Genomic DNA, 11,266 nt, shown 5'->3' on the forward strand with positions numbered 1-11,266 from the left:
ATAGTATGTACATACGTACAAACAAACATTCCCACACAATATGACAGATAAAAATAAAAACAAAGAGCCTCTGGGAGGCAGGAAGACTAGAGATACAAGTACGAGTACGAGTCGGCGTGGCTTGGGGAGAATGGGGAGGATGTTTTAGAGGTTTCCAGAGGGGTTCAACAGGGCCCAAATAAACGAACGACTGAGTGGATACCACTGCAGGAAAAATCGGAATTGATAAGGGGGCGGATTGTGGAACCCTGTTGCGTATAATGAAAGGCTACAAAAGGTTTTAGATACATGAACAGGAGCTAACAGGAGCTAAGATAAAATGAATGTAGGACAACCAAATACTTATTTTTTTTTGCAATTTCCCTTGGTTTTTTAGACTTAAGCTTAATTATATGCTACGCTTTATCTGTAGTTCATCGAAAGTATCGATGTATCTCCTAATAATTAAATGATCTATCTGTTTTCAACATTGTTTGATAATACCTCTTTGCAGGGCAAGTTTACAACGAAATCGGATGTGTGGTCCTTCGCAGTTGCCCTGTGGGAAATATTGACTTTCGCCAGGGAGCAGCCCTACGAGCATTTGTCGGACAAAAGTGTAATCGAAAACATCGGGCTCATATATCGGGACTACAAAATGCATGTGAGTGTCTATAGAAACAATTATTGATGTGGTCAAAGAATTATGTTTCCTCGTATTTCTAGGAACTTTTGCCAATGCCTCCGAATTGTCCGCGCGAGATTTACGATCTGATGTGCGAGTGCTGGCAGCGCGACGAGTCGAGTCGACCCAGTTTCCGCGAGATACATTTGTATCTGCAGCGCAAGAATTTAGGTTTTAAGCCACAGACCCATACACACATGTATTGAAGCATTCGAGATGTAGAAACACGAAATGAACACGATTTTAGCAGGTTATAATTCAATTATCAATTTCGACAGCTATCCGGGAAGAACGTACTTTTAAAGAGAAATGCATGTAGAGAACTTAATGGATAACAATCGCAAACCAAACCCCGAATTTAATACGTTACACTTTCTTTCCACTGGTATGTCCATTTGGAAATTATCAAAATATGTATGTATAACGGTAACGACTGTTTTTACGGTAAAACACAGGAATCGCTAACAAATATTATACTTCTAAGGACACAATTAAGTGAATAGCTTATAAAATCCCTCGAATAATACACATTGAAAGAGTTTAAGTGTAAATAATATTGGTAGCAAACTCCGTATGGTAATATTTGTGCATTCTATCCAATGGATAATTAAATGGAATCGAAAATGAAAACATTGACATATGTGTGTACCTATCGCTCCTCCACCTGAACGCTATCTATCAAATCAATTATGCTTTACATATTTACTAGAGTAAAGTGAAATGAGTCTATATTTATAAAAACTAAATAATGTCCACCTGCCGTTGCTGCCCCTTTTCCTGGAAATTACAACTGCATTTTGACGATGTATCGCGATGGAAAAAGTATTTAAAGCCTGCATATAATTTTGACAATAACTGTTTAAACAATGAAGTGTGAAAACAATTGTGCAAATCGCTTTGTATTTCTGCAAATCTAAACTCGTTCGAGTTAAAAACCTAGGCTAATCGCAGACATTCGTTCTTAAATCTAGTCTACACAAAAGTCAATTAGACGCATATCAAAAATGTATTTTGTTTAACCAAATTTTTACTGTGCCTTTTCCCTGCTATTTTCTTGTGCTGTACAAAGTCTAAAGAATCGTATATCTACTTTATTTAATTTGTATTCTATCAAATGCTTGAAAAGGTTTCGCTGAAAAAAGATATGCAGTTATATCAACTCGATCTAAGAAAATTAGTTTTAATCATAAGCATAGTTGTAAGATCGTTTTAAATTTGCATGATAGACGACATTTACATTATTTCAGTTAAGAGTTCAATGGTTTTCATGTATTCCAAATATTTAAAAAGATTCTGTACTAAATAAAAACTAAATTAAACATAATTATTTTAATTTAGCATAGCCATAAACTAACCGATACGTTTCCCTTGCTAAAGATCAGTGTAACTCAAAATATAAATAAGCAAAACGTAGAGACAAGAAAGAAAATCGTTGAGCACAATCATGTTTAATAAAAGAACTCTAAAGATGAAACTGAGAATTGTACGCTTTTTGAAATGGAAGAAATTGCATTAGATTATAAATAAAGAAAAATCCTCAAAAACACAGCACTTTGTTTTAAAAAGTTTGTAGTTTCTAAATAACGGTAATGTATGAAAAAATAATATCACCTGGGCGCCATCTATAAATAAATGTTTTAAAAAACATGAAGCAGAAATACCCGATTCCCAGATGAGCGGTTATTTTTTGAAACAGCAGTGGCGCCACTAGCGAATTAAAGAGGAACTTAGTAAACAATCGATACCAACCCATCGGTATTTAAATACCGCAGATCAGCGATAGTCATAGATAGACTAGAAAACCTGGTATCGGTGTGGTCACACTGTAAGACGCGTCGGACTTTTAGTTTTCAGCTACTTAATTTTTCTAAATTAAACGGTCGCCCTCGTATCGAAAAACTAATTCGCCAAATGAAAGCAATTCGAATTACCATCTTACACACTCGGCCACGCAGCTAAGAGCGAAAAGCGCCCACAAAACTGCAGTGCAACAGCCACTTTTCCTCGTCGAGATATGTGTTTGTGTGTGTGAGTGAAAGAAATTCCAACAATGCGCAGCACAATACCAATACACACACACGCTGCCTGAATCTCTTTATGCAGCAGTGTACGCAAAAAGGGCAGCTGGGAAACTACTTGCGGCTAAAAAAAAAGTGCGTATAATTAGCGAGTGCAGGGACATAAACACTGCCCCGACCAACTACCCACCCCCCGCAACTGGAAGGCCCTTGCAGGCCGCAAAAACCATTCAACTGCACCAAACACGCCCATATCTGCTGGCTGTGCGAGTGTGTTAGTGCGTCTGCTGTCTGTGTGGATGGTGCAAAGTGTGTTTTATTTACTACGCTTTGATTTTGCAATGCTCCTATTATTATTGTTGTGTATGGCTTATCCGCGCAGCGGATGTCGTCGCCTACAATTTTCGTTTCATTTTTTTGTTATTATTTTTCTGTGTCGCTCGCCCCCTCGCACACAGGCACACACACACATGCTCACGCTCAGCAATCGCTCTCACGTACCGTAGCAGCTTTGGCTCCCACACACATGCAGACTCCGCCGACGCGTAGGCAGCGCATACTCAATCTCCCATGAGAATTTTCGCCCGCTCTCCGATTGTTTTTGTTTGCCTTAATTTATTGGCAGCATTGTGTTTGTTGTGGCGGAAAATGAAAGTGTGTTAGTGCGGGCAGCAAAAAAACCAGCGAAAAAAAGAAACAAAAATTAAAAAACAAAAGCAGCAACCTGCGCGGCCAGCAAACAAAAAGCCGAATAAGAATTGACTAACAAACTCTCACAGCAATTTCGTTTCGAATACCTTTGTTTTCGAGCCCAGTGTGCATCGCAATCAAAGCTCCGCAGATGCCACTACATCCGCGATTTGGGCCACCCTTTCTTCAAATTGGCCCAAACGCAATACAATGGCTAATCTCTCGGCCAATTGTTTTCGGTTAGAAAGCCAAACAATGTACAAATGGCAATTAAAAAAGTTGCCACTATTGTTGCTTTTATCTATATCCGTGATCATGAGGATATAACAAGCTATGGAAGGTTAATGCTGGTTCAAATTCAGTTCTTCAGACCCACAGAATTATAATAAATTGCGCTGTATCATAAATCATATAATATTAGGGGTTTATAATGCACAGAAGCGTGCATATAAGATGACTTACACACTCTTTCTTTTGTTGCTTACTATGGTCCTTTCTCAACCTTTTCAGTTAAGTATAAAGTCTAATCTCATCACATATCACATCAAACGGGGCAAAGGTTGGCATGCCGTTGTAGACAGCATCCACAGCAAAAGCTACCCCTCATGGATCCGTATCACCATATCAGACATCATGTGAGTGCGCGCAGATTTGCTTATTGTACTTGAATTAAATTGACCTCTCTCCCCCAACAGTATCCACCCACAAGCATAGCAGGCACAGGAGCGGTGGTGGGCAGCTCGACGACAATCAACCGGCCGGAACTGCACCAAAAATGCAACCGGGGCTCGCACTCCAGTGACACCAGTTCGGCGTACAGCGGCAGCGATACAATGGCCTCGAACTATGCCTCGTCGCTGGAGGCCGAGGAGATTGACCTCTCCGGCCTGGTGGAGTCCGTCGTGGACTCTGACGAGGAGGATCTAGCGGAGAGCATGGATGTAAGTAGACAAAACATCGAATATATAAGGATGTTTTAGAATGACATTAGAAAAGGAAGAACATCTGATCAATCATTTGATTTCTTTTTCGATTTATGTAGAGTCTAACCGTGCGCGATGCAGTGCGTGACTGTCTGGAAAAGGATCCGGCGGAGCGCAGCGAGGAGGATGTGGAAGTACTGCTTGAGTTCACGCAGGGTCTAAAAGCATTCACAAACATTACGCTGGCAGTGCGACGAGCACTATGTTCCGTGATGGTATTCGCCGTGGTGGACAAGGCAGGCACCGTGGTCATGTCAGATGGTGAGGAACTGGACTCATGGTCGGTGCTCATAAACGGAGCCGTGGAGATCGAGCATGCGAATGGCAGCCGCGAAGAGCTGCAAATGGGAGACTCCTTCGGCATTCTTCCCACCATGGACAAGCTCTATCACCGCGGTGTGATGCGTACGAAGTGCGATGACTGCCAATTTGTGTGCATCACGCAAACGGACTACTACCGTATTCAGCATCAAGGCGAGGAGAACATCCGGCGACATGAGGACGAGAATGGTTTCGTTGTTATGGTCACTGAACTCCGGTCCATTGGCGGCGCGGGCACTGATTCTGCTGGCAGTGGCGTATCGGCGACAGGAGCTTCGGCTTCGCTAAACATGAAGCGTGGTCACGTAGTTATCCGCGGTACTCCGGAGCGTCTGCTACAGCAGCTGGTCGAGGAAAACTCAATGACCGATCCCACATACGTGGAGGACTTTTTGCTCACGCACCGCATCTTTATTCAGAACCCACAAGAGGTGACCAGCAAGTTGCTGCATTGGTTTGACTTGGAGCAGGTGGATGCGCACAAGACGCAGGAACTGCGAGATCGCGTAACACGCGTCGTGCTCCTCTGGGTGAACAACCACTTCACCGATTTCGAGGCGGACTATGAGATGATGGAGTTTCTGGAAGTCTTTGAGGCACTGTTAGAGCGAAAAAAGCTGCTAAGCCAGCTGCGCCTGTTGCACATAGCCTGTGCCGCCAAAGCGCGGATGCGCAGCTGTACCCTAACTCGATCGTCACGTGACGAGCCGCTCAACTTCCGCATCGTGGGCGGCTACGAGCTGCGGGGCGTCGCCATAGCCACCGGTAACGCAGCAGTGGGCATTTACATTTCGCACGTCGAGCCGGGATCAAAGGCCCAGGATGTGGGGCTTAAGCGCGGCGATCAGATTCACGAAGTAAATGGACAGTCGCTGGATCATGTGACCAGCAAGCGAGCTCTCGAGATACTCACAGGCACCACCCATTTGAGCATCAGCGTTAAGAGCAACTTGCTTGGCTTCAAGGAGATTATGCAGGCTCTTGAGCATGGCGGTGGAACCGCTGGATCCGGGAGCATTTCCGCGGGCAGCGGCAGTTTCAAGTCTGTGCGAAGTCCACGCCGTATTTGCGCCAATGATATTGCTAAGTTGCACGGTCGCTCCGACAGCACCACCGACGAATTGTCCAGCGTCAGCGCCTCAAATCGGGCGCACATGGTGCGCCTTAGTTCCGTCGATATGCTACTTGATCAGCCGGACTGCGCTCCACCGCAAACGCCGCCAGTGACTGGGAGCGGCAACATGGCCTCCAATTTTATGCAGCAACTCCTGCAAAGCGTTAACAATAGTTCGGCCAAGAAGTCCGGTGGGAATTCAAATTCGGATCAGCAGGATACGAAGGGCGGGTTTATGACTCTGGCGCCAAAGCGACGGCTGCAGAAAGCGCTGGCAAAGATGAATTTGCTCAATAAGCAGAATCACGGCAGCAGCCTGAACGACTCCTCGGATACGCTGCTTAATGATCCCAAGTCAAAACTTTCTGCGGTTAGTTCGTGCAGCAGTTCCACCCAGTCGTCTATCAATGGATGTACGGTCAGTGGGAGTGGACGGCTCTACCAGTCGCAATCGAATCCGGATTTAACCAGCCTCAACTACGATGGAGGCAGCGATGCGGGTGGAAACGGTGGAGGAAGATTGCAAGTGAACTACCTAAACGCCCACATTCACCGGCCATCAGCGGCCAGTACTTTGACGACAAACTCGACGCAATCGCACCTCTTGCCCGATTACCCGGACCACGTGCTCAAGGTGTACAAGGCAGACCAGACGTGCAAGTATGTGCTTATCTACAAGGAGACGACGGCCCACGAGGTCGTAATGCTGACGCTGCAGGAGTTTGGAATACACGACCCCAGCTCGAATTTCTCGCTATGCGAAGTGAGCGTAGGCGACGGGGGTATGGTAAAGCAGCGTCGGTTGCCCGATCAGCTGCAGAACCTGGCCGAACGAATAAGCTTTGCGGCGCGTTACTACCTCAAGTTAAACGATAGCACCGAACCGCTGGTTCCAGACGAACTGGCCCTGGAGCTGGTACGCGAGTCGAACGTGCACTTCCTGCACCTCAATGCATACGAGCTGGCCATTCAGCTCACTCTACAGGACTTTGCGAACTTCCGCCAGATTGAGTCCACCGAGTACGTGGACGAACTGTTCGAGTTGCGCTCACGCTACGGAGTGCCTATGCTGAGCAAGTTTGCCGAACTGGTCAATCGCGAAATGTTTTGGGTTGTGAGTGAGATTTGCGCCGAGCACAACATTGTGCGCCGCATGAAGATCGTCAAGCAGTTCATCAAGATTGCGCGCCACTGCAAGGAGTGCCGCAACTTTAACTCCATGTTTGCAATCGTCTCGGGGCTGGGACACGGAGCTGTTTCGCGACTGCGTCAGACGTGGGAGAAGCTGCCCTCCAAATACCAAAGGTTGTTCAACGACCTGCAGGACCTGATGGATCCCTCGCGCAACATGAGCAAGTATCGGCAACTAGTGTCCGCCGAACTTCTGGCCCAGCACCCCATCATCCCGTTCTATCCGATCGTCAAGAAGGATCTCACCTTTATTCACCTGGGCAATGATACGAGAGTGGACGGCCTAATCAACTTTGAGAAGCTGCGAATGCTGGCCAAGGAGGTACGCCTGCTCACGCACATGTGCAGTTCGCCATACGATCTGCTATCGATCCTTGAGCTCAAGGGGCAGTCTCCATCCAACGCTCTCTTCTCGCTCAATCAGATGTCTGCATCGCAGAGCAACGCTGCCGCTGGCACAGTTATCGCCGCCAATGCCGGCCAGGCAACTATCAAGCGGCGCAAGAAGTCGACGGCGGCGCCCAATCCCAAGAAGATGTTTGAGGAGGCGCAGATGGTGCGGCGAGTGAAAGCATATCTTAACAGCCTCAAAATACTCAGTGACGAGGACCTTTTGCACAAATTCTCGCTGGAATGCGAGCCCGCTCACGGATCCACATACTCGGGCAGCATCTCGCATGGAAATACCTCACACCGAAGCGGTGGTGGAGGCAGCATCAGTGGCGGTGCTGGTGGCAGTTCAGGTGGAGGCGGCGGGGGCAGTTCCAGCCTCAATGCCGGCGACCAACTGAGCATCTATTCGCATACCAGCTCCAGCTCGGCGCCGAACTCCTCACTCTCGCTGCGCAAAAGGCACCCAAGTTCACCTACCCTTTCGACTACCAGCTCAACGAGCTCTACCAGCGATCATCAAAGAAGACAGATGCATAACAACGGCCCAAAGTTCGGCACAGCCTCGCCACAGGCAGTTAAAAAGATGCTATCCCTGTCAGAGTCCTCAAAGATTCGGCCGCACCAGCCATTCGTGCCGCGTCACGGATCCACAATGGCCGGAGTGATTCCTCCACTGCATCACATGCATGCGGCACATGGTTTCAGCACACCCTCGCCTGGAGGAGTGGTCACCTCACCGGCAACCAGTGCAGTGGCCAATGTCCAGTGTACGCCAAGTCCTAGTCCCTGCTCCCACCGACGACTGGCTTCTGGAGGTAAAGGAATAATTATCACTGCCTCATTGTATATCACTAACTAAATTGGCTCCATTGCAGGCAACATTATTCCCTCTCGCGCAATCCACGAGCGGTCGCACTCGGACACTCCAGCTCCGCCGCCGCCTCTACCGTCGGTCGATCTCTCCCTGGAGAGCAGTAGTGTAACTACGTTTCGCGATTTACCATTGCGCAAATCCGTGACTTCCGGTAAGTGCTATGTCCTAAGATCGTAGTTGTAAATCGACTAAAAATACGTTATTAGCTGCTACTAAAACCCGATGCTAAGTATGCTCATATAGTGAGGTTATTATTTTCGAAATTCTTCAGAAATGTATTTTGAGTGTACTTAGCAATCGGATCCCGATAAATAGATCGTAGTCGCCAGTTATTTATACCTTGTTAGTTGCGCTTTAGACTCCGTTCCCTGCTTGCATTTGAAACGTATAGTTTTTGGTGGTTGGGTTGGAATTGGTTGGTTGTCGGCTACACAAACGCAAACATACATATAACACGCAAACACAACACGCACACTTGCACCACGTGGTACCATGAAATGAATCCCGAATGGAGGTCCCCATTTCACGGCCGCCATCTCAGACATATTCTTTACCCTAATTTCACACCCAACAGGTTCCATATCGTCCTGCGACAGCGGCTACGTGCATCAGCAGCAGCATTACCACATGCAGTACCAGCAGCAGCAACAGCAGAGCAGCTCGCAACACGAGCCATCCCCGCCGGTCTATACCGCAGCCGACTGCCGGCTGCTCCAGCAGATATCGAACAACGCGGTGACCCGCAACTTGAACAGTCCCTGTCAAAGCACAAATACACCACCCAGCACACCTACACCTCCACCGAACCAGCCCACAGCAACCATTCAGCTTTCTGCACCGCCGACGGCAGCAGCATACATGCACGCACGCAGCCAGCATCAGCAGCTCCAGCAGCAGCAGCAATCTTTGGCCATGCCACCTCCGCCGCCACCGCCGTACAATGTGCCCCCCCTGGGCAGTATCTACAGCCACCACCAGGGCACTGCTGGCAGCAGGCACCTGAACCACATGCATGGTAAGACGACCGGACCGCAAGAGAGATGGTTTCCAGATTGCCATCCAGCGACAAAACAACAAATGCAAAGCGGGAGTTGAGTCGGGTCTTTCTGAGATAGGCGTTGCACCGGGTTGTTCGACTTGTTTTTCTAGCTTGATCTACGTTTTGTAAGCTCGACTTATGTACCACATTAATTATATCAATTTCTCCTTCACAGGTGGCCCGCCAAATTTTATGGATAGCACCAAGTGTACCATATGTCCCATGCCACCCATGAATCAATAATGAATCAAATTGTGCTGTTTTAACCGCTATATGTTTATTTAATTAGTTGTAAGTATGTCCATTCCATGTTGTTATATTTTCAGAACCATAAGGTCACACGATAAGTTGACTTTCATTTTTTAAGAACAACTTGAGTACTTATGGTTCTGAAACGTTAATATTTTTTATCGGTACGCGATTATAACAATTTGCTCTTAAATTTCAGCAGATAGAGTTGCCAAAATTTGTTAATGGTTGTGGTTTCAATTTCGCCAGCAATCAAAAACGACGTATCCGATCACCTTTACCCCCTCACCGGAGCTGCAAAAACATTACTAGTATCCATTTGTATTGCGTATTTAGGTTTAGTAACTGAGAATTTAATTTTAGTTAGGGCCTACCATTTATTATTTAATTTAGCTAAATTCTTTGTACACACTTTCTACCCATCATTCACCGCCAGCGTAGAAGTTGCCTTTTCTCTTAAAAGAAAACGTCTGCAGGCAGACCCTCTCAGCAGACCCAACTAAAACTCTTTTGAAGACTTTTCGTCGGCATTTACAAGTGTAAGAACAGAACAAAATAATTTTAAAGCCCAGCACAACAACGAGACGATCAATTGATATAGAAACGCAAACGGAATCAACTCGAAGCCACCATTAATTCCATTAATGTATACTTCTTTAATACTTATGTACAAGCTAATTTTATTACAAGCATACTCCTTTAAACGCTATATAGATATATATATTATGAAAAACCTTCGCTCCAATTCCAAATATTTAGTTGTTAAGCCCAAAAGAGAGATAGACAAAACATTTTTCGAATATATTTTTGACCATTCGTTCCGAAGAATTCAAAGGAAGAGTGGCAGACAAATGCAATATTTGTGTATAGAATTATACAACTCCTAGCAATACCTAGACTAGCCCACAAAAAAAGGAAATCATCAAAGTACAACTTCCTCGAAAGACAGAAATAAGTTATGAAAGACAAACCTGAGACATATAAAAACCATATATAATCATTTTTGATCGTATTTTTCTCACACGTAAGGAACTCCAATATGAATATTTGTGTGTGCATGAATGCCTGTTATATACATAGATATATACAATATATATATACAACCTACATATACAAGCTATATACAAGAAATCTCTATATATACAAACCATGAGTGGAGACCCGTTTCTCGCTTCATTTTCAAAGGGAAAATCAAATTATGTTTTGCTGAATTCGAGAAAACAAAAACAAATCAAATCAAACGATATTGGATATGCTAAATATGTATACATTGTGCTCTTTGTACTTTTAAGTTAGACTAAATACCAAATTTGCTTTTTAAGGCTTAAGAAAAACATTAGATCGAAGCCTAAATTGTACTCTGTATAAATAAAAATCGCGTATTTTGCTTAATGATTTTCTGTATTTATATGTCTGTATGTTGTGCAACTAAATGCTTAGATTTTTAGGAATCTTTGAAAAACGACGAGAGACTTTTTTTCAATGTCATGTTGAGCGTTTATTTTTGCAACTTGTTTGCAAGGGTGCACAAAAATAAAATTATTTAATAATGAATATTACCTTGAAAAAGTGATCTTTTAATTGTATCTTTGATTTTCAAAGATCCTGGGGACGTCAAATAAATATTCAAAATTCTAGTGGCGAATGAAAAAAGTAGGCAGCTTAAACAAATTTTCAAACATTTCATTAAATTGACAAGACGTCTAAAAAATAAATGTCTGGCTTTTATT

The 11,266-nt window shown here is 44.9% G+C and overlaps 2 protein-coding genes across 7 annotated transcripts in view; both read left to right on the forward strand.

The window, feature by feature from the left end:
* LOC6731190 (discoidin domain-containing receptor 2) overlaps positions 1 to 2,210 on the forward strand; it is a 78,737-nt gene extending 76,527 nt beyond the window's left edge. The window contains exons 16-17 of the mRNA XM_016179647.3: positions 494 to 643; positions 706 to 2,210. Of these exons, the coding sequence (XP_016023734.1) occupies positions 494 to 643; positions 706 to 870 (315 nt within the window). The 3' untranslated portion in view covers positions 871 to 2,210. The remainder of the gene's footprint in view (positions 1 to 493; positions 644 to 705) is intronic.
* Positions 2,211 to 2,427: 217 nt separating this feature from the next.
* On the forward strand, positions 2,428 to 11,105 carry LOC6731194 (rap guanine nucleotide exchange factor 2). 6 transcript variants are annotated; one of them, XM_039291045.2, is made up of 8 exons: positions 2,428 to 2,816; positions 3,883 to 4,007; positions 4,068 to 4,313; positions 4,415 to 8,189; positions 8,250 to 8,399; positions 8,823 to 9,263; positions 9,463 to 9,578; positions 9,736 to 11,105. In XM_039291045.2, exons 2-7 carry the CDS (start codon positions 3,978 to 3,980, stop codon positions 9,528 to 9,530), a joined length of 4,710 nt encoding a protein of 1,569 aa, XP_039146979.1. In that variant the 5' UTR covers positions 2,428 to 2,816; positions 3,883 to 3,977; the 3' UTR covers positions 9,531 to 9,578; positions 9,736 to 11,105. The 6 variants fall into 6 exon arrangements, with proteins under 6 accessions (XP_039146979.1, XP_039146980.1, XP_039146981.1 ...); XM_039291046.2 differs by having other exon boundaries at positions 9,739 to 11,105; XM_039291047.2 differs by lacking the exon at positions 8,823 to 9,263.
* The last annotated feature ends 161 nt before the right edge of the window (positions 11,106 to 11,266 follow it).

Source organism: Drosophila simulans, chromosome 2L (genome assembly GCF_016746395.2).
Source record: "Drosophila simulans strain w501 chromosome 2L, Prin_Dsim_3.1, whole genome shotgun sequence".
NCBI lineage: Eukaryota > Metazoa > Arthropoda > Insecta > Diptera > Drosophilidae > Drosophila > Drosophila simulans.